Source organism: Vipera berus (assembly GCF_964194415.1).
Source record: "Vipera berus genome assembly, chromosome: W".
Taxonomy (NCBI): domain Eukaryota; kingdom Metazoa; phylum Chordata; class Lepidosauria; order Squamata; family Viperidae; genus Vipera; species Vipera berus.
In genome coordinates this window covers 40,838,120-40,859,091 of record NC_138210.1, presented here as the reverse complement: position 1 = coordinate 40,859,091, position 20,972 = coordinate 40,838,120, and the positions used below count along the sequence as shown (strand labels likewise).

General features: G+C 43.8%; 2 protein-coding genes across 2 annotated transcripts in view; one reads left to right on the top strand and one right to left on the bottom strand.

Moving 5' to 3' along the window:
* The window catches only part of LOC308676692 (cullin-1-like), a gene marked incomplete at its 5' end in the record, with an annotated part of 384,730 nt that extends 376,612 nt beyond the window's left edge, over positions 1–8,118 (top strand). Inside the window, 2 exons of the mRNA XM_081342685.1 lie at positions 6,974–7,087; positions 7,698–8,118. Coding sequence (XP_081198811.1) covers positions 6,974–7,087; positions 7,698–7,778 — 195 coding nt within the window. The 3' untranslated portion in view covers positions 7,779–8,118. The remainder of the gene's footprint in view (positions 1–6,973; positions 7,088–7,697) is intronic.
* Positions 8,119–12,320: 4,202 nt separating this feature from the next.
* The window catches only part of LOC308676261 (histone-lysine N-methyltransferase EZH2-like), a gene marked incomplete at its 5' end in the record, with an annotated part of 237,128 nt that continues 228,476 nt past the window's right edge, over positions 12,321–20,972 (bottom strand). Inside the window, 5 exon segments of the mRNA XM_081342075.1 lie at positions 12,321–12,454; positions 13,727–13,811; positions 13,918–13,998; positions 14,530–14,611; positions 19,466–19,561. Coding sequence (XP_081198201.1) covers positions 12,394–12,454; positions 13,727–13,811; positions 13,918–13,998; positions 14,530–14,611; positions 19,466–19,561 — 405 coding nt within the window. The 3' untranslated portion in view covers positions 12,321–12,393.

Genomic DNA, 20,972 nt, shown 5'->3' with positions numbered 1-20,972 from the left:
ACTGCCACGTTGCTGGCGTCAGCTTGAATTACAAAGGGCTCCCCTGGGCAGGGGTGCTTTAGAACCAGTTCAGCAGCAAATAAGACTTTTTAAATTCTCAAAAGCTCTTTGGCATGTCATGGTTACGATGAATGAGACAAATCAAACAAATTTCAGGCATATTATTTATCTAAAAAGTCTTAGTAATGAAAAGAAACATCAGCACTCATGCAGGGATGCCAGAATCTGAAATCTCCTCCCCTCAAACCCATCATAACACACACACAATTCCCGCCCTTATCTACACGTTATAAATCACATTATCCAATTAGTTTTACATATGAGGTTTCACTTCCCATTCTGTACATGGACTTTTGCAATCTTATCACAACTTCCGGGTGATTCCTCCCTCCCAAATGAAGCAATTAACATAACAGGCTGTCTCTTATATTGTCAGTGCAAAAACATGACAATGTTTGCAGCATTGACACTAATCGGGTTTGGTGAAATTCACATTTTGACAATTTGACATAATAATAATAATAATAATAATAATAATAATAATAATAATAATAATAATAATAATAATAATAATAATAATAATAATAATAATAATAATAATAATAATAAAAAAAAAAGTTGGAAGGGACCTTGGAGGTCATCTAGTCCAACCCCCTGCTCAGGCAGGAAACCTTATACCATTTCAGGCAAATGGCTGTCCAGTCTCTTCTTAAAAACCTCCAGTGTTGGAGCATTTACCACCTCTGGAGGCAGGTTGTTCCACTGGTTAATTGTTCTAACTGTCAGGAAGTTTCTCCTTAGTTCTAGGTTGCTTCTCTCCTTGACTAGTTTCCATCCGTTGCTTCTTGTCCTGCTTTCAGGTGCTTTGGAGAATAGCTTGACTTCCTCTTCTTTGTGGTAGCCCCTGAGATATTGGAACACTGCTATCATGTCACCCCTCACCCTTCTCTTCATTAAACTACACATACCCAATTCCAGCAACCGTTCCCTATATGTTTTAGCCTCCAGCCCCCTAATCATCTTTGTTGCTCTTCTCTGTACCCTTTCTAGAGTCTCGACATCTTTTTTACATCGTGGTGACCAAAACTGGATGCAGTATTCCAGGTGTGGCCTTACCAAAGCATTGTAAAGTGGTATTAGTACTTCACTTGATCTTGATTCTATCCCTCTGTTAATGCAGCCTAACACTGTGTTGGCTTTTTTGGCAGCTGCAGCACACTGCTGGCTCACATAAAGCTTGGCATTCAATAGTTTATTTAACACTTCTCTCACCAGATTTATATGGTCAGTCATATTCGTACTGTGTATCAGGATGTCATCAAGATACACCAGAACCCACTGTATAAATGATCATGTAGGACCTCATTATTCAACTGCATAAATACGGTTGGGGTCCCCTGCAGTCCAAATGGCATGACTTTGAACTGGTAGCTTCCCAAGGGGCAGTTGAAGGCAGTTTTCCACTCATCTCACTCCTTTATTCTCACCCGGTAATATGCTTCTCTCAGGTCTAGTTTAGTGAAGACACTCCCCTTTGCTAGGTGGGTCAGTAAGTCCTTCAGGAGGGGGAGGGGATGTTTATTCTCCACACTCACCATGTTCAGACCTTTATAATCAACAGAGACAGAGAGACCCATCTTTCTTTTCTTTAAACAACACAGGGGCTCACACAGCTGACTTGGCCCATTCAATGAATCCCTTGCTAGATTTGTATCCACGTATCGCTGCATCGCCTCCATTTCAAGGGGGCGATGTGTACATTCTTGGTCGTGGATGTTTGGCCCCTGGCAACAGTTCAATGGAACAATCATTGGGCAGTGAGGAGGCAAGGTATCACATTCTTTCTCACAGAATGCCTCTGCTAGGTCCCGATACTCGCTGGGGATGAGCGGCTTGCCTGGTGGCTGTGAGGCAGCCATGTGCGCTTGCTCATTGGGTGGGCTAAAATTCCCTGTAACATCGGTTGAATCAATGTGGGGGATTGGGCCCTATAGGTAGTCTCACAGTTCTCTTTTCTTTCTTCCACCAGATAAATGGCTTCCATTTGTCCAACCAGGCTAATCCTAGGATCACAGCCTCAGTCATTTTTGGAGCCACCAGGAAACGAATGAACTCCCAGTGCTCACCTATTTCTATGCGTAGGGGCTCCATTAATTGCGTGACTAAAGTCTCTCCCATCAGGGACCCATCGGCTTTCTCAAAACTCACATGTTTGGAGAGCATTTTTGCTCGTATACCCAATTTTATGGCAAATGACAAACTAATGATGCATCGGGAGCATCCAGAATCAACTAGCACTTTTAAATCTACCTGCGTACCCGACTTAGGGATTATGAACTTGGCAGGTAGTGAGAAAGGTGGGACGTGTCAGCTCACCATTGGGTCGTTCTCTCCTTTGTCATCACTGTTGAAAGAGGGTAGAGTGGGGGCAGATCCAGCATGAGTCCCTGCATCCTGCTGTGTGGGGGATGTGACCTGGATAACAGGTTCCTGTGTAATCCAGTTGGATTTCTCTCTCATTGGCTGCTGTGCAGGTTTCTTTCTCGCTGCTGGTCCTGGTCTGCTCTGCTGTTGGTGGTAGGGGACTGGGCAGTTCGGTGCTTGATGTCTCTGCTGTCTGCATCGGAAGCACTTGATTGGCGGGCCTGCAGGTGGCCTGGGTCTTTCAGCAGCTGCAGCAGTTGGAGATCCTCGGGGTGGTGGTTGCTCTGGGCTCGGCTTGGCTTCAGGTGGGGGAGGTTTCTTATAGCGGGCAAGCTGAATGTCTAGTTTTACCGCCGCCTGGTACCATGCTTGCAGCTGATCAGGTACCGCTCGATAGATGCAGGCCCAAGAGAGTTGGTCGTCCATCCCTTCCCTGAAGTGATGGACTATGGACTGCTCAGGCCACCTCTCTATCTGACCGGCTATCTTGAGAAACTCTTGTACATACTCCAGGGCAGGCCGGCCGGCTTGCTTTATCTTATGGATTTGTTCTTCTGCTTTGAGGGCAATGGATGGGTCCTCAAATCTTTCTCTCAGTCCTAGGAGGAAGAGGTGGGGGTCCTCCAATTCAGGGGCTTGCTCATTGTATAAATTATTCAGCCATTCAGATGCCTCTCCCTCTAGACTAGATGCAATCACGTCAACCATAGCAGCTGGGTCTGGGTAGAGGTAGGCACAGTGGTTCAAATGAGAGTGCACTTGGTTGAGAAAAAAAATCAGTTACTGTACTCTGGGTCCCCAACGAAGGTTGCTCTGAAAGGTGGATCAAACACTGGCTGCTGGGCTCCCCACTGTGACAGTTTGTTCTGTACCAGCCTGCTACCGGCCTTGCAGAAAAGGCAACCCCTTTACAGACGGCAAGAGGCTGGAATACGTCTGCCAAATTTATTACAAAAACAAACAAGACACGAACCAAGATACCGGAGCTTTGAAACACTATCTGAGCGGTTGCTTTCAGCAAACCAGCCCTCCCCACACAAGTCCTTTATAAAGAGTTCAGAGCATGGCTTCTCTCTCCCTCCTTCCGAGAAGCCCCATTGCCCTCCTCTGTTTACTCCTACTTGACTGCCTCCTGCGTCGGGCGTCCTTGAACAGGGCCAGCTGTGGGTCATCTTCATCCACACTGTCAGGCTCACACAGCTGGGTCTCCATGGTGACCAAGTGGGAGGGGCCTGCCTGAGGGCTATCATCAGCAAGGTCTTCAACACCCCCCTCCTCCTCTGAGTCATCCGACCCAATTGCCGAACCCACAGGCTGACCCTGAATCACAACACAGTTGCACCCCCAGTTGCTGCTGGTCCCAACCTGACTGCTGCTGCATGCCCAGGGGTTGCACATTCAGGGGCTGTGGCCACGCCCCCTGCCGTGGTTGTAATATCTGCAGTTGCAACCTCCTGGGTTGTCAGGGGTCTCCTAAAGACAGCTTCCTGGGTGGGGGCTGTTGTTGAACTTCCTGCTGCTGGTTGGCATAGAGTTGTGGCGCCCTCTGCTGCTGTAGGCCCCTCAATGGTTGCTGGATGGGTGGGGATTGCTGCTGGATCTCCTCCTCAGTGGTTGCTGTATGTTCGGGGGTGGTGACCAATCTCCTTGCTGTGGTCGTCCTCCCACCAGCTGCTGATCTCCTGGCTTCTGCACCACCCCAAGCTGTTGTAAGGCCTCTAGTAGCTGTGGCAAGCTCTGATGTTGCTGACCATCCACCTGCGGGAGCTGCCAAACTCCCCATTGTTGCAGAGGCCTCAGACTGGGGTTCTCTCTCTCTGTAGGGCTGGAGGCCCTGGCAGGGGAAGACAGGGTCTGGAAGGCTGTCTGATCTGCAATGGAGGGGCTGTAGGCTCTTCTCAGTAGGAGTTGATTTCTGCTTCTCATCTCTGGCTTTTCAAATCTTTCCAGTGACTCACCCGAACCTTCAGTGGCATACGATCTGGTAGCTCTCCACCGGTCTGCTTTTGAAACCTTTGAGGGTGGCAAGGCAGTCTCAAAGCATCTGGTGTCTCCACTGGGCTGGGCCTGCTCTGACTGCCAGATCAGCTCTCCTAGCTGGGAGACCTGTCAAAGTTGTTCTTCCCCCAGCTTGCTATCTGTCGCTCCCCCCCCCCGGGGTAGCAGCTGCTGCCGGGTTGCTGGCTTCAAGTAGTTTCTCTTTTCCCATGATGAAATCTTCTCTTGAATCTCTGCCAGCTCCCTTCAAGTCTGGAGAGACCGGCTGGGGTTCAAGACCACTAAATAGTTTGAAAAGTTTTAGATCTTGGCTTAATGTCATGGTTCTGACAAATGCAGTACTTCAAAGAACTTCAAGGCATTGTTTACCTTAAAGAATCTTTTAATATAGTAGCATAGCTTCGGCATGTACATATTGGAAGCCAAGATCTGAATTCTCCTCCCCTGAACACATTGTATCAAGCACAATTCCCTCCCTTAATTAAATGTCATAAATCACATTCTCCAATTAGTACAAAATGCAAACTTTCCCTCCCTTATTCAACCCAATTCTTATCTTCTCTTATTACAAACAGTCTTGAGATACATTCTCCCTACTGCCCCCCCCAGCGTCCACTAATTCTAACTCTAAAAGTAACATACAATTTAAAGAAAAAGGCTACATCTCTCTATGTTGTCAAGCAAGAACATCCGATGTTAGCAGCATTGACATAAATAGTGTGGAACAGTCCAGTGCACACATTCTAGAGAGAGAGAAGTTCCCTAAGGATGGGCTCCAGCACCAGCCCGAAAGCTTGGAAGAATAAACGTTTGGTTCTGGTGACGGACTCACATTGGATCCTGAAAAGCCAGGTCTTCAGTGCTTTTTGGAAGGCTAAGGCGGGTAGAGATCTTCTGAATGTCAAGGGGGTGGGTGTTCAGTGGTCTTGTTTTGGGGGGCCTTCCAACTTCACCAGATGGATTAGTACAGGGGTCCCCAACCTTCGTTGGTTGGCAGACACGAGTAAAAGGGAGGGGGAAGCATTTTACATGTGTGCGTGCATGCGCACGGGGCTGCGAGCACACGTGTGCTGCAAACGGGGTGGGGCTAGTGCCCACGTGATACTCACTAGTGCCGGCACATTCTTGCGTGGCACAGCGATTTGTCGGCGGTCATGTTTGTGTCTTGCAGCATGGTGGCTGCCTGTTTTTGCACCCCGGTGGTGCAGTGATGCCGTTTTTGTGCCTTGCAGCACATCATCAGCATCCTGTTTTTGCGCCCCAAGGTGCATCAGCATCCCATTTTCACGCCCTGAGGTGCAGCGGTGGCCTGTTTTTGTGGCCAAGGCGCAGCAGCAGCGTCCCATTTTTGAGACAGCAGCAGCCCATTTTCGCGCCTTGTGGCCACGGCACTAGCACAAGTGAGGGTATGTGTGCGGCCCAGTGGCCAGCAGGCCACAGCTCACTACTGGGCCATGGCTCACAGGTTGGGGACCCCTGGATTAGTACATAAATTGGGGGTCCTCCTAGACTCTTGCTTGAAGAGCAGGTGGCAACAGTGGCCAGAAAGGCTTTTGCACAGATGCCTCTTGTATGTACCTTTTCCTGGACTGAGAGTTCCTACTCACACATGCCTTAATCTGCTTGTGGTTTTTCTGTTACAATGAGCTCTACGTTGAATTGTTCTTGAGGACCACTCAGAAGGTATAGCTATTCCACAGTGTGACTGCATGAGTGGTTACAAGTACACCTTGAGTCCCCCAGGTAACACCTTTGGTTTCTGAGCTACACTCTAGATGATAATAGAACCTAACTAAAGACTTTATGGCCTCAGGGCCTGGTTATCTTCAGAATCCCTTCTTTCCAGTTACATTTGCTTATCCTATAAAATCATGTTCCAGCTCCCATCGTTCAAATTATCTGGTGGAACCTTGGAAATTTGCCTTCTCTGTGGCCACCATGCCCTGCAAGATGGCATCTCTCCCCAAGAGTTGTAGAGTTGCTTGGACAATTGAAGGGGCTTATAAATTAAAGGAAGAAAGGAGGGACAGACGAGACTGTTTATATACCAATATGTATGTTAACACTGAACTCTGCTAATATTCAGGTTCCATAACACAGCACTCTTCTTAAAGGATTCTTCACTCCTTTTTATCCCTTCTTCCTTGGACAGGTATAGAATGTGGAAAAAAAATCACAGTAGGACTTACTCCATTTAAAAAATTACTCAAGTTTATTTTTTATTTCTCTGGTCCAAGGAAGCAGCTTATTAACTTGACATTTGTGTTTAATTCATTTGCATGTGTATTCTGATCAAAGATGTTTTTCTCTGCCCTTATAGTACTGTTCACAGGGTAGAATCAGACAGACTAGTATAGCTATGTGAGATGTATTTAAGTGCCTCAAGATTCCATGCTAGCAAAGATTTTTCTTGCAATCAAAGGACATTCTTGCTATAGCATTCATCCATCTTTGAAATAACAATCACCTCTCCAGTGATTATAAGTCTAAAGTAGTATTTGTTGATTGAGGATGGGCTGTAACTCTAAAACCTTTTTTGTGCATGTTATAGGCTGCTATTGTAAGGATTATGAAGATGAGAAAAGTCCTTAAGCATCAGCAGTTGCTTGGAGAAGTACTTACCCAGCTGTCATCGAGATTCAAACCTCGAGTCCCAGTAATAAAGGTTTGTCTGTAGAACCATCTAGTAGTGGCTGGAAGGTAGAAGTCTTTCTTAGCTTGGTAAATGCTGATTTACTCATTTGCAAGAAGGCTGTTTAACAAGATTTTTTTTCCATATTGGAAAATATGTGGTATCACAACAGTTTAAGCTATTCAGAGAAAGCCAAGGACAATTAACAGTTTCAATAAAAATGTTTAAGCCTTACAGAATTGTAGTTGTCGTTTTGTAATCAAACTCAACAACTTTTAGTCCATATTTGTACTTTAATTCCCCTTTTGGAACTCCCCCCTCCATTGTTCTTATTAGGTGATAAAATCAATCCTTTATTTTGGTAGGTGCAATATGTGGACTTTATGAAACTTTTGGTCTTCTTTAAGATTTTTGATACTAACAGGACTATGTACAGTAGTTGCCATTTTTTCCAGCCTCTCTCCCTATAGCTCCCTGTGTCAAATCGTTCTTTATGTCAGGTTAAGTAAAGTTTTATTACTTGTTTCATATGTCTTATAGTTACATTGCTGTTAAAGCTTGTTAAACACTTCCACTAAAATGAGTCACAGGGTGAAAGTCTTTGAAAATATGTCTGGATAATTGTTTTTCTTTCCATTTTCAGAAGTGCATTGATATCCTAATAGAGAAGGAATACTTGGAGCGTGTGGATGGTGAAAAGGACACATATAGTTATTTGGCTTAACAGTTTTTATCAGCTGTCTGTGTCACCCTTAAATAGTAACAAGTTTGAAAGATAATGGAACTTCTTGGTCTGCTGCCCTCTGGTTCTCCATTTGTATAACTAAGACCAGGGCTGCCATCTGCCTGTCCTGGAATTACATCAGACCTGCTCAGGATTGATACATTTCAAGTTTGTAAACATGACCACCAAAGCCATCTAATCTAAGAACAGAATGGAATCTGAAACCTTCTCCACTGGAGGGTGCATGCTACTACATTTAAATCAATAAATTGGCTATACAAAGAAACGCTGTTGCCCCAGGCAGCACATACATGTTGGCAGCACTTTGAGAGACTCCGATTTGGGCACATGTGAAATATGGTATGAAAAATCATATGTATAGTGTGTTTCATTTTTTAATATGTGATAAAAAATAAAAATTTCTGTACAAGTTGCATTTGGTTTTATTGTTAAGTTACATGATTTTATCTTTCTTAAATTTAAATAAAAGTAGCAATGATTATGAAAACCAGATGAACCGGGTACTGTTTTGCTTTCAATATTGTCTCTAGTACTACCAAGCAAGACTTTACAACACTCAGATCAATCTTGATCCTTTTCCTTTGATATTAAGTGCAGTGTGAAGGAAAAATTAAATATTCAACATGTAAGAATACTTCAACTAAACTGATCCTTTATTGCTATATAATACTCTTAGTGGCAGGAAATCATGTGTCCCTATATTTAACAACTAGAATTGTGGAAATACTTGTTCTAACATGGGTAAGCTGCAGGTCAAAGTATTAGTAGATTTTACCTATACATTTAGCCAAGCCTTTGTTTAAAGATGGTAACAAACAATATGAATTCAAAGTTCAAGTATCCTTTATTCAACAACAACAACTTTATTGATTAGCCCTTGGGCCATATCAAAGTGCAAAGTTCCAGCAACAAACCGTCACCAAAACTTGATAAAAGCAATCCAAAATGGAATTTGATAAAATACAATTTAAAATGGAATTAAAATAAAATACAATTTAAGATGAAATAGTAATAAAATACAAATTTAAGATATAGATAAAATATGATAACATTATATTTCGGAGTCGCCCTTGCAATCTACCCCAATCAGTCCCACATATGCAGATCTTAACCGGATCATTTTGTTTAAATACTGTGCTACGTTAAATGTTATTTTCAAGTTCTGACCGGACATAAGATAAGTTATTTTGATATGGGGATCCCAATGGGTCATTCGTTTGGTATATAGACCAAGATACCTGTCTCTCACCCTCTTATACAGACAACAGTCAAATAGGATGTGAGCCAGGTACTCTACCTCTGCCGCTCCGCAAATGCAGAGACGCTCATTGTACGGTATAGCATGAAATCTCCCATATCTGACCATTGTGTCAAGCTGTTTGAATCTCGCTCTCGTAAATATCTCCCTAAGATGTTTTGGGAGTTGTAACTTCAAATAACTGTCCACTTGAAAAGTACATTTGTATTTACACAGCCATTTCAAGTTACCCACCTTACTAAGGATAGCTATATCAGTTTGTGCTTCTATATCCTTAATTCTTTGGGCAACTCTTTTTTTAGATTGTTCTCCTGTTACGCAAGAAACAGGAAGGCCACAGCTTCTTACAAAATTTGTTAGTTTGGTGATCCAGAAGATTTGTGATTGTAGTTTTATTTGCTCTAGTAGGCATAATTTGGGGAGTCTATCAGTCTCCATTTCATTAACTTTGCACCAGTAGTTATAACCTCTAATTTTAGATAATGCCTGAATTGTATGAATTCCCAATTCAGCTCTAACTGCTGCAACAGATGTTCTTGGATCTACACCCAAAATACATCTCAGATGCTGGGACTGTGTTTGTTCTAAAACTGTGGTTGAGTAAAGACCCCAAATTTCTGCTCCATACAAGAGCATTGTCGTAACCTTAGCCTTATAAACCTTGAGTAATGGAGCTAGGGACCCTGGGTAACTATGGTTCTTTAGTTTGAGCAATAAATTCAAACAGGCTTTTGCTCTAAATGTACTCCGTTGATGATGGCAGGCCCAAGATCCAGTCTTGGAAAAAGTTACTCCCAAATATACAAAGGTATTAACCTGCTCAATTGGTTCACCATCTACTTGCCACTTATGTCTCTGATGGTTTCTTCCAAACACCATTATTTTCGATTTAGATTTGCTAATGATTAGGGAGTTATCCTGGCAATAAGAGCTGAATCTTCTTAATAGCCTACGTAATCCTACTTGTGAGTATGATAATAAAATCATATCATCAGCATGAAGCAAGCTGTTACAGTAAGTATTTAGGATCATCGGCATGTGTACCATGGTATCCTTCATTAACCCTGGCAAGTCATTGATGTATAAACTAAATAATAATGGGGCCAGGATACACCCTTGCCTTATCCCTTTATTTGTGTGAATCCTGTTAGTCAGGGCCCCATTAACCCCATACCGCACCCTCAAACAGGTACTTGTGTAAAGGGCTTTAATCAAAGCCAGGAGTCTGGGTTCTATTTTAAGAGATGTCAATTTACTCCATAGTACGTCTCTATTTACCATATCAAATGCTGCTGTAAGGTCTATCAAAGCAGCAAACAGGGGTCTCCTCTTATAGGCATATTTGGCAATTAGATGGTTCAAGAGAAAGCAGTTTTCAATAGTAGATCTGTTTTGTCTAAAACCTGCTTGTTCTTCTGTGAGGATGTTGTTTTCCTCTACCCAGATTTCAATTCTGTTCAAAAGGTACCTAGCATATATTTTTGCTACAATGTCAATCAGGCTGATGGGCCTATAATTACTAGGATCCTTTTTATTCCCTTTTTTATATATGGGGACAACTATTGCCATCTTCCACCGATCTGGTATATGGCAGGTGTTATTTATGTGTGTAAAAAGACCTGCTAATACAGGGCCCCACCAGTTGGGAAATTTCTTAAATAATTCTGCTGGTAAAAAATCCTCGCCTGGGGCTTTATTGCTCTTTAAGCTTTTAATGATGGACTGTATCTCCTTTTCTGAGACTGGTGGCCAAGGGGGGAGAGGTCTAGGATTTACCAAATCACTGTTTTAAAATAATTTCTTTACCGGTTCGGTGGGGGCAAACAAGCACTGATAATAATTCTCCCAGTCCGTGGCAGAGATTGGTATGTCAAATGCAAATCTCCGTTCCTTCAGGATACCTGCTACAGAGTGCCAAAATAATATTGAATTATGACTTCTGGCAGCCAACTCAAGTTCTGACCAGATTGAAATGGCAAAACGTTTTTTCTTTAATGATATAGTTTTTTTATATTCCCTTCTTGTGTGCAGCATCTTAGCTTGTATGTGGGCAGTAGGATTCCTCTGGGCAAGCCTCATGGCTGCCTTCAATTTCTTTTTCTGTTGCTGGCAATCAGGATCAAACCAGCGAGGTCTACCCACTTGGGCTCTTTTTGTAGTAGGTTTAGCTGTTAGGTGTTTCTTCAGTATGTTACAAAGATTGGAGAATGCATTGAAGGCTGACATTCAGTCAGTAGTAGATGACTGTATTGTTCTAGCCCACTTAGTAGCATTCTCTGTTTTAAGGCATTCTAATATTGCCTTAGTATCAACTTTGGCCCAAATTAACCTTTTATTTTGGGTCACCTCTACCTTTTTGGTGAGCCATCTGTCAGCCATGTTATATGGTCTTAAATCTGAGCGGCCTCGCAATGTCACACTTACAGGCTGATGGTCGCTATTGTCGCTAAGGTGTACTGTGACCTCTGAGAAGAGGTCAGCCACACAAAAGAGATCCATTGGCTGAGTGGTATGTATAAGGGTATGTATAATTCTTGTCCCTACCTCCCAAAATTTGGAGATTACCCTTAAAAATTAAGGAGACTAGGAGCAGGCCAGCGGCATTAGTTTTACAGTCTCTCGAGAGCCACTGAGGATGGTTATCAAAGAACTCCCCTGGTATTCCCTTCTTCTGGGCAAGCTCATACAGAGAGGGACCCAGTCTAGCATTCAGATCTCCTAATAATACCACTATGGACTGAGGGTACAGTATAGATATATCTTCTAAGATAACTTCCAAGCCCATCCAATATTCAGAATTATAGTGCTGGGATGTGCTTGGAGGAATGTACACATTTACCAATATTAACTCAAACTGGTCATATTCAAATTTGACAGCTAGAAAGTACGGATACTTATCTTTGTTATATAATTTCTCTCCCTGCCATTGCAACTCTTGCTTTATAAGAATGCATAGCCAACCAGATGGTCTCCCTTTGTTCTTTGTTTTTAGGGCTGGGGAGGCCCATCCCTGAAAGCCTGGCAATTGTACTGGTTCATCCACTTCGGTTAGCCAGGTTTCTTGAAAGGCTATTACGTCAAATCTAGGCTTTATTCAAGGTTCACAAAGTATACCACACTGCATTATTGCAAAGGTTCAGTGGTTAAAAACATGTTGCAGCTGGTGAAAAGGCAATAAAAAGTTGATTTTTAAAATCTGTCACTATAAATTACAGGTACAGTACTTTGCAAATTTTGCATTCCAAATTGCATTCAATTTTTTTTAAAATAAAATTACCCACATTACTAGAAACTTTTGAAGATAAGGCAGCTGTTTTATAGGTGAGGTAGCTGGTATCAAGGGATTTCCATTTCTCTTTCAATACCTACATACTTGAGGGCATCAGCCTGACTGTATCTAGAATACAAAGGAAAATCATTTGCATTTGACTTTAAGACAAAGTGACTCAAGAATTCTGTTTAATAAAATTTTATTAAAAATGTTAATAATAACTAATACAAACTAAAAGAGAATGGAAAAGGGGGGGAAAGCTAAAAGTGCAAAAAAAGTGGAAGTAGAAATATAAAGTGGGTTCTGATATTCTTTACAGCAGTTACAAATACAATTATAGTTTAACCTCTCTTAAAGTTACGTAATGACTTCTTTCTATAACAGTGGTGGTGAACCTTTTAGAGACCCGAGTGCCCAAACTGAAATCCAAAACCCACTTATCGCTGGGTGCCAGGTGGGTGTGGCCCACTGGGTGGGTGTGGCTGCGGTGGTCATGGAAGATTGGGTGGGTGTGGCCAAGGTGGGTGTGGTCACCTCAATGTTGCTCGTGGGGAGGGATACCTGTGGGGGTTGGGCAAGGTTGGGGGACATCCAGGAGGTCTCTGGCAGGTGGGATGGTAGGCAGGAGACTCATCTTGTGGGGTGAGGCGAGGCAGGGTGGGGGTGCCATTGCCATGGGGCAAGGCAAGGGCTGGGGCAGCTGCTGCCTGACACCATTGGCCTCCGCACACAGAGGCCAGCAAGCGCATGGGGGCCAACGGTGTCTGTCAGTAGCCACACCCTGCCGGCCCCTTGACAGGCACACTCTGGGGCTCCGCAGCCCATCACCAGCAGTTCAAAGAAGCCGCCTCCAAGATGGATGGTCAGCCAACAGCTGAGGAGGTGATGCAGTGGGTCGTGCCTGGGAAAAGGAGAGCATGTGAGGCCAGGAGGGATGGGATGGGGGGAGGGAAACCAGCTGTGCCGGAATGCATTCAGCCACGTGGGACCTCAGCAAATTAGCAGGCGGCTGGTTGAAGAGGGACAGTTGCCACCTCTGGGGCATGGCACAGGTGCCCACAGAGAGAGCTCTGAGTGCCACCTCTGGCACCCACGCCATAGGTTCGCCACCACTGTTCTATAATCTGTCATGTCTTTTCATCAAAACCATAAATTATAAGTTCATTTTTTCTGTTTTACACAAAATGTCCAGTCACCCCAAGAATTCTACTGCACAAAAAGGCACTATAGAAATGAAGTTATCCCTACATCCAACAATTTATGAAACTTACAGTGTAATAATCCTGAGTACAGATATTTTTTGCAATCAATTATTAATAGCTAGTAAAAGTATACTCATTACCTAAATACTGGAATGTATTGTTACCCCAACTTAGGTTTTAGCATTACTAGCCCTACCTGTAATCAAAAAACAGCTCTTCACCAGTCTGAATAGCTCTCTTAGCAAATATGCCTATCCTGTGATCTCCATTAACCATCATAACTGTAAAAGAAAAAGTGAAGTTGAAGAAAGGCTTTACAAATACCTTCTGCTTAAAAAGTATGTGAGAATTACTTGCTCATTATACTCCTGCGGTATAAATATTCACCTTTTGCATAGCAGTTGGGATTGACTGAATGGTTTGCAAATCTTATTTTGTTACCCTTTCGTGTTGCATCAACCACAAAATCTAAATAAAAACAATAGACAATTTCACAACTGACTGAAGTGTAGGAAATATAGTAATATTCTTAGAAAATGCTGTCTTATTCTCCAAGAAAAGCTTTGCAGCTATCTGCCACTTGAATTATACTTTAATTGCTGATTTGGCATACAAACTTCTTCTGCATTATAATAACTCATGACAAGTACATATTTGTATCCCATCACATATCTTACATAATGTTTAAATGCTTCCTTTCAAACATTTTGGGTATTTTTGTCAATTAACACTTGTCCAGTTTTCATAATGTGCCATCTTTGCTGATCACACCACCTATAAAAGAATGTTTTTTTCACAATTGTATACAGTATTAGGTCTTCAATTCTTGATAAAATTGAACATTGAAATAATTTGTTACTTCCACCATGAAGATTGAACTTCAAACTTAAAAATTTAGCAATTCTAATGAGGTGACTGGAAGCAGCATTAGTATTACTGTATATCCAGTATTTAAGAAATGTGAATAAAATAGAGGAAGTTTAAGGACAATACACATACCGTTATTCAAATTGAATAGAAAGCTGCACATGTATTTATCATAGACTTTCCCTCTTCTGTCTGCTTCGTCCTGAGAAATAATCTGAAAATAATATTTAAAAGATGGCTCTGATAACATGCAGAACCTATTTTCTATTGGAAGTAAACTGTTCTCCTAATGTATTCTGCTACAACCTTTTGCCTATGGCAGGGCTTCTCAAACTGATACCACAACCTCCCTCAAAATTATAAGATTTTCTGCATTTCCTCTCTAAATAAAGTTGTCTAATTAAATTCGAATCAAGGTTGGGCAAAAATAGTTACTGAGCTTCACTAACATGCTATATTTCCACAGATATTCCAGATATCAACAAGAAACCATCTGCCAATCTCAATGCTTTAAATAGTGAATGGTTTTGACAAAGGGACAGAGTTCCATGAGTTTGGCCATATCTCAAAACTTGCTCTGAGCTTTCCTCTTTGCTTGCTCAGGCAAAACACAAGCAACTATTGAAAGTGCTCCTGATTTATCTTATCAACTTTAAGGGGGAAAAACATCCCCACAACCTCTATAAATTGCTTGTGACCCTAGGAAGATGGACCCACAGTTTGAGAACTGCTGATATTTGGTCTTGGGTGGCTTAGCCGCTGGTGCTGAATCCATCTTTCAGACATTGGAAGTTGTCTATCAAAATACAAGGAAAGCATTCTTTATCTTATATGGCCTAAGAGGTAGTTTTGAATTTTGTTCTGCATGTTAAGCAAGTTGTGGCTACTCTCTTCAAAAGACTGTCTTGAATATGGCAAGTTACAAAATGCTCATTTACTAGAAAGCAAACTGGTGAAGCCATTCCTGCCTCCAGTCCCTCCTCCATTCCAGTATGCTTCCCCTACAACCTCAGCTTAGTATTCCCCCCACCGCCCTGCCAAGCGGGTCCTCAGAACAGTGGTCTGGAGTTAACTTTACCATTTGTTTTAATGTCAATGGGTACCAAAGGCTTTCTTGCAAATAAACATGGTACTACACACTGCACTTCACAGTGCTGCCTGCCACCTTCTCATTTTAATTCAAGTAAAAATTAAAGATTGGAATTTCCACATCTGTTTACAGTTAATAGGGCCCAAGATATTTGTAGATTAAGAGGTACATTACTGTCACACTATTTCCCACTTAGCAAGTTAAATAAGCAGCATTTCTATATATTTGGATGGGGGAGAGGAATATTCCACTGGAAAAGCTGTTAGAAGAAGTTGGACTCCTTAACCCCACTGATTTTCAGAAGGGAAGTTCCCATCTACCCAAATCGATTGAGCAAGATGTTTATTTACCGTATTTTCCAGCGTATAAGACGACTTTTTATCCCATGAAAATTTTCTCAAAAGTTGGGGGGTCGTCTTATACGCCCAGTCGTCTTATACGCCGGAAAATAGTACATAAATCAATCGAGCACCCCCGTTCTTGCAAAGCAACTTCAAGCCTCCTTAGTCCAGTCCCCCCTCCAACGTGACTCTCCCTTCCCACCCCCAAGAGCCTCTAAGCCCCTCCCCCTCCCCCTTGCAAATGCCAGACTCCAGGAGCGGCAAGAAGCCCCTCCCCCTCGCCCAAGCGGTATCTGAGCATAAGCAGAGCGCGCCCTGCTACCCGCTATCTCTCCCGGCAGTCTGGACAGCGGTACTTGGCCTGGCGCCCCTCTCGCCCGCAGACCACGCAGCGGCCCTCGCCAGCCAGCCTCGGCATGGCTGCCCCAAGCCCGGCTCTCCAGCGTGTCTTCCGGGCCTGCCTGGCCGACCGCCTCCTGGGCGGGGCTTGGCTCCAGACGCGGCGGCTGCTCCGTCTGCAAATGTGCTCTCAAAGCCGGATTGCGCTTAGCCGTGCAGGCTGCCGAAAGGCGGGGACTCAGAGTTCCCGTGGTGGTTGCAGCTTCTGGCGTGCCGTTTGCAGAGTCTGGCCTGGAAGAGCGCGTCGTGTGAACGCAGCTCTTGCGTTTATTCCAAAGGGTGGGTGGAAGGAAAAGCCCCTTTGGGCTTCAAAAGGGAGGCTTTGCACCATCTGCATCAGACGGGGCTGAAACGGGCATGTGTCGGACACTTAGCAACTGGCATGTAAGTATTTTCCGGCGTATAAGACGAAAAGTCTTGAAAATCTTCTCAAAAGTTGGGGGTCGTCTTATACGCCCAGTCGTCTTATACGCTGGAAAATACGGTAACTTGAAATGTGAGGGGGTGGAGAGGAATCCTACCAAAATCAATCCTACCTTCTCCAATAATCTGTATATAAGGTTATGCAGAGAAAGGGGCTTCGAGTAATTTTTCTACAGAAGGGTTTTTACTCCAAGTCAATAAAATTATTTTTATCATCACTTGAATACTGAGGGGAGGTGAAGAAGAGGTGTCTCCCTCTGTGTGTCTATTCCTGCTTCTCTATTTGTGTCATCCTCGTGGACCTCTGTTTTGTGTCTGAGAGAAAAAAAAGAGCTGAAATGCTCCCAAACTTGACCTGAACCTATTATCTCTCCCACATTACTTATAAAGGATATACATTTGAAAAAAGATATAGCTGTTTAGAAGAATTCTCAACAATTTTGGTGTATCTTCAAGAGGTGGCGCGCTTTGACCCCCCAGATTTGCCCCATGTTTCCGGGAGCGGGGATGAGCAGGCCCCTGAGCTCAGGCTGGTGTACTTCAATGCCAGATCAGTAGTTAATAAGGCTCCCCTTATCCAAGAGTTGGTTGAGGAGGAGCGTGCTGATCTGGCTTGCATCACGGAGACCTGATTGGGCCCAGAGGGAGGTGTCCCTCTGAATGAACTTTGCCCACCAGGTTTCCATGTGCTTCACCAGCCTCGGGCTCAGGGAAGGGGTGGGGGTGTTGCGGTGGTTGTAAGGGAGACCTTGTGTCCGTGGGAGGCTACCGTTACTCAGATATTCGGGTGTGAGTCGCTCCTCCTGAGATGTGGCCCTGGGGCTCAGTTGGGTTTGTTGCTGGCGTATCTTTCGCCTACCTGTGTAGCAGCAGCCCTGCCCAAGCTCCTCGACACCCTCTCTGGGTTGGCGGTTGAGTTCCCCAGACTTATGGTTCTGGGGGACTTTAACCTGCCATCTATGGGAGGTTCGTCGGGGTTGGCTCAGGAGTTTATGGCCTCCATGACGGCCATGGACCTGACCCAAATAATTCAGGGCCCGACTCATGGGGAGGGTCACACACTCGATCTTCTTTTTCTATCTGGACGGTGGCTTGATGATCTGGGAGGGGGATCTCCAGTTATTACACCCCTGTCATGGACCGATCATCACCTCCTGTGGCTGGCCTTCTGTTTCGCCCCCCCTCCATCACAGGGTTATGGAACCGACCAGGTGGTTCCATCCCAGGCACTTAATGGACCCTGAACGGTTCCAGGAGGCGCTTGGATCTGTGCCTGCCATCTTCGCTCACAGCCCGGTCGATGCCTTAGTGGAAGCCTGGGAAAGGGCGGCCATGGAGGCACTCGACCGTGTTGTTCCCATGCGGCCCCTGACCCGGCGCAGATCCCGGCGGGCACCATGGTTTTCCATGGAGCTCCGGGAGATGAAGCGTCAGAGACGGAGCCTAGAGAGCTGTTGGAGGTCCAGCCGGTCTGAGTCTGATCGATTGCAGTTAAGAACCTTTACGAGATCTTATCTCGCAGCGATGGAGGCAGCGAAGTCCAATTACTTCACTGCCCTCATCGTGTCCACAGATAATCGCCCGGCTGCCCTGTTTAGGGTGACTCGCTCCCTCCTGAATCAGGAGGTGAGGGAGGAGCCCCTGCAGGGTCGTGCCGAGGAGTTTAGTCAATATCTGGCAGATAAAATCGCTCGAATTCGGGCTGGTCTGGACTCCGACTGGGTGGAGTCTGACGATGGGGAATCGAGCGGTCTTGGGAACATTACTTGGGAAGAATTTGATCCTGTGACTCTGGAAGAAGTGGACAGGATCATGGGGAGGCTGAGTTCCAGCACGTGTTTATTGGACTCGTGCCCCTCCTGGCTGGTTTATGCAGCTCGGGAGGGGACACGAGGCTGGCTCCAGGTGGTAATAACTGCTTCTTTGAGAGAGGGTAGCTTCCCTGCCAGCTCTGTTTAGACGATCATATAGGAGCTGTGACCAGGGGGGCTTTTGCCCAGGTTCGCCTGGTGCTCCAGTTGCGGCCCTATTTGGACCGAGATGCCCTACGCACAGTCACTCATGCGCTCGTGACCTCTCGGATAGACTACTGCAATGCTCTCTACATGGGGCTGCCGTTGAATACCACTCGGAGGCTCCAACTGGTGCAGAATGCGGCCGCGCGAGTTGTGATGGGGGTCTCCCGATACTCCCATGTAACACCTCTGCTCCACGAGCTGCATTGGCTTCCAGTTGTCTTCCGGGTGAGATTCAAGGTGCTGGTGATGACCTATAAAGCCCTAAATGGCATGGGTCCGGATTATTTACGGGAGTACCTTTTGCCGGCCTTAACTTCCCATCATCCTGTGCGCTCCCATAGAGAGGGCCTCCTCAGGGTGCCGTCGGTCAGGGAATGTTGACTGGCGGCCCCCAGGGGGAGAGCATTGTCTGTGGGTGCGCCTGCCCTCTGGAACCAGCTTCCTGTTGAGCTCCGGATGGCTCCCGACCTTCGCTCTTTTTGCTGCGACCTGAAGACTTGGTTATTTGAACTTGCCGGCCTGGACTGAGGGATTGGGGTTTTAGATTTTAAATTCCAAATTTTAAATTTTAGAACGTGTTTTATTGCTTGGGCTATTTGGTTTAATTTATTTTAATTTTTGTATATTATGTGCTGTATATTGTGTTTTAATTGCCCTGTACACCACCCCGAGTCCTTCGGGAGAGGGGCAGTATATAAATCCAAATAATGAATAAATAATAAATAAACAAAGTACTTCACTCAAAATTGGAATACAGTATTATAAGAATACTAACTATACAAAACAGTTGTTCTTACCTCACCACAATATTCAGAGATGAATTCATTTTTCTGCACTGGATCCTTAATGAAAATCCCCCAGCCTGCCACATCAGAAGGTGCTAGCAGCAAATGCTAGCAGAATGAAAAAGCAGATGCTTTAAACAAACCAATAAAACTGAGAAGGTACTTAATTCTAACAAAATACATACTATGCAATATTAAAAGGAACAAAAACCAATCATAGTAGTTGGCCAACAATCAATAAAGGGTTTTTTATTTTGAGTGACTGCTCATGTAAATAGTGAAGTACTGGCATGCAGACTCATAGACATTTACAGCAGCATGCTCAGAAAATAGTTTTGAAACACAAATGGTGCTTCTGTGATCTTCCATTGAATCCACACTAAAGTATTCGCCATCCCTCCCCAATTTTTCAATTAGTCTTTTGAAATGTTTACAGCAGCTGTAAAACCTTCAGAACTTCCTTCATTTTAAAAGTTGATATCTACATAATACTGTATGCAGTTATTTCAAAACTGCAACAGTATCAAATGGGGCATGTGTCAGTTAAAACTATACCTAGTATAGGAGCAGCATTTCACTCAAAGCTTATTGGTTTTGCATCAATGGTACTTTATCCTACAAGGAGGTTCTGTACAAGTCCATTGACATGAATAGGATCTGGACAAGTACTGTGCCATGAAAAGCCCCTACAGCAAGTTTTTAATTATGACATAAAAGCTAGTATGTGGCATTTCATTTAAAATTCCACTAACTTATAGAAACAAATATGATTATATTGTGTATTATCAACATCTCATATTTTTTTACATAAACTAAACATGGTAAGACCTTCCAGAAGCAACTGTTGTTACAGAATGTCCTGTTTTCTACCACTGGATTTATTCTACATTGCTTAATTTCTGTTAAAATAAAAGAAGCAACCTTAGATGTGCACATTTTTTGCTGGCTAAGATAAACTAATATATTTATGTGCCAACCCTAATGTAGAACAGGTAGTTTCTCTGTTAGAGCAGTGTTACAGATGGCTGACCATGCAAGCATCAATATACAAGCATCTGATAACTTCACTTCCAATAGTGTGTGTTAACTGTCTACTGAGAAGCAATATACAAGTTCTGAAAATGCAGTTTCACACATCCTGTCATTGCAAACGTGGTAATAAAAACAAAATGGTTTGCAAATCTAATTTGATAATCAGCCTCCCCCCCCTCAAACAAAAACCCAGCCTCAGATTATTCCCAAATAAACTAAGCGGTATAAATCAGGGAAAGGTTATGTAAAAACCATCTTCCCTTTTCTGTGTGAAGTCTCCATGCTCTATAAACTGGGCACAATTATTAGGCAAGTTATATTTTGGAGGATTAATTTTCTTATTGAACAACTACAGTGCTCTTGGTCAATCCAAAATGTTAATAAGCCTCAAACCTGAATATTTAAGAAAGTAAATGTGAGGTTTTGGCTTTCTTAGGAGAATATCTATGTGTGCACAATTACAGTGAGGGAAAAATTATCTGATCCC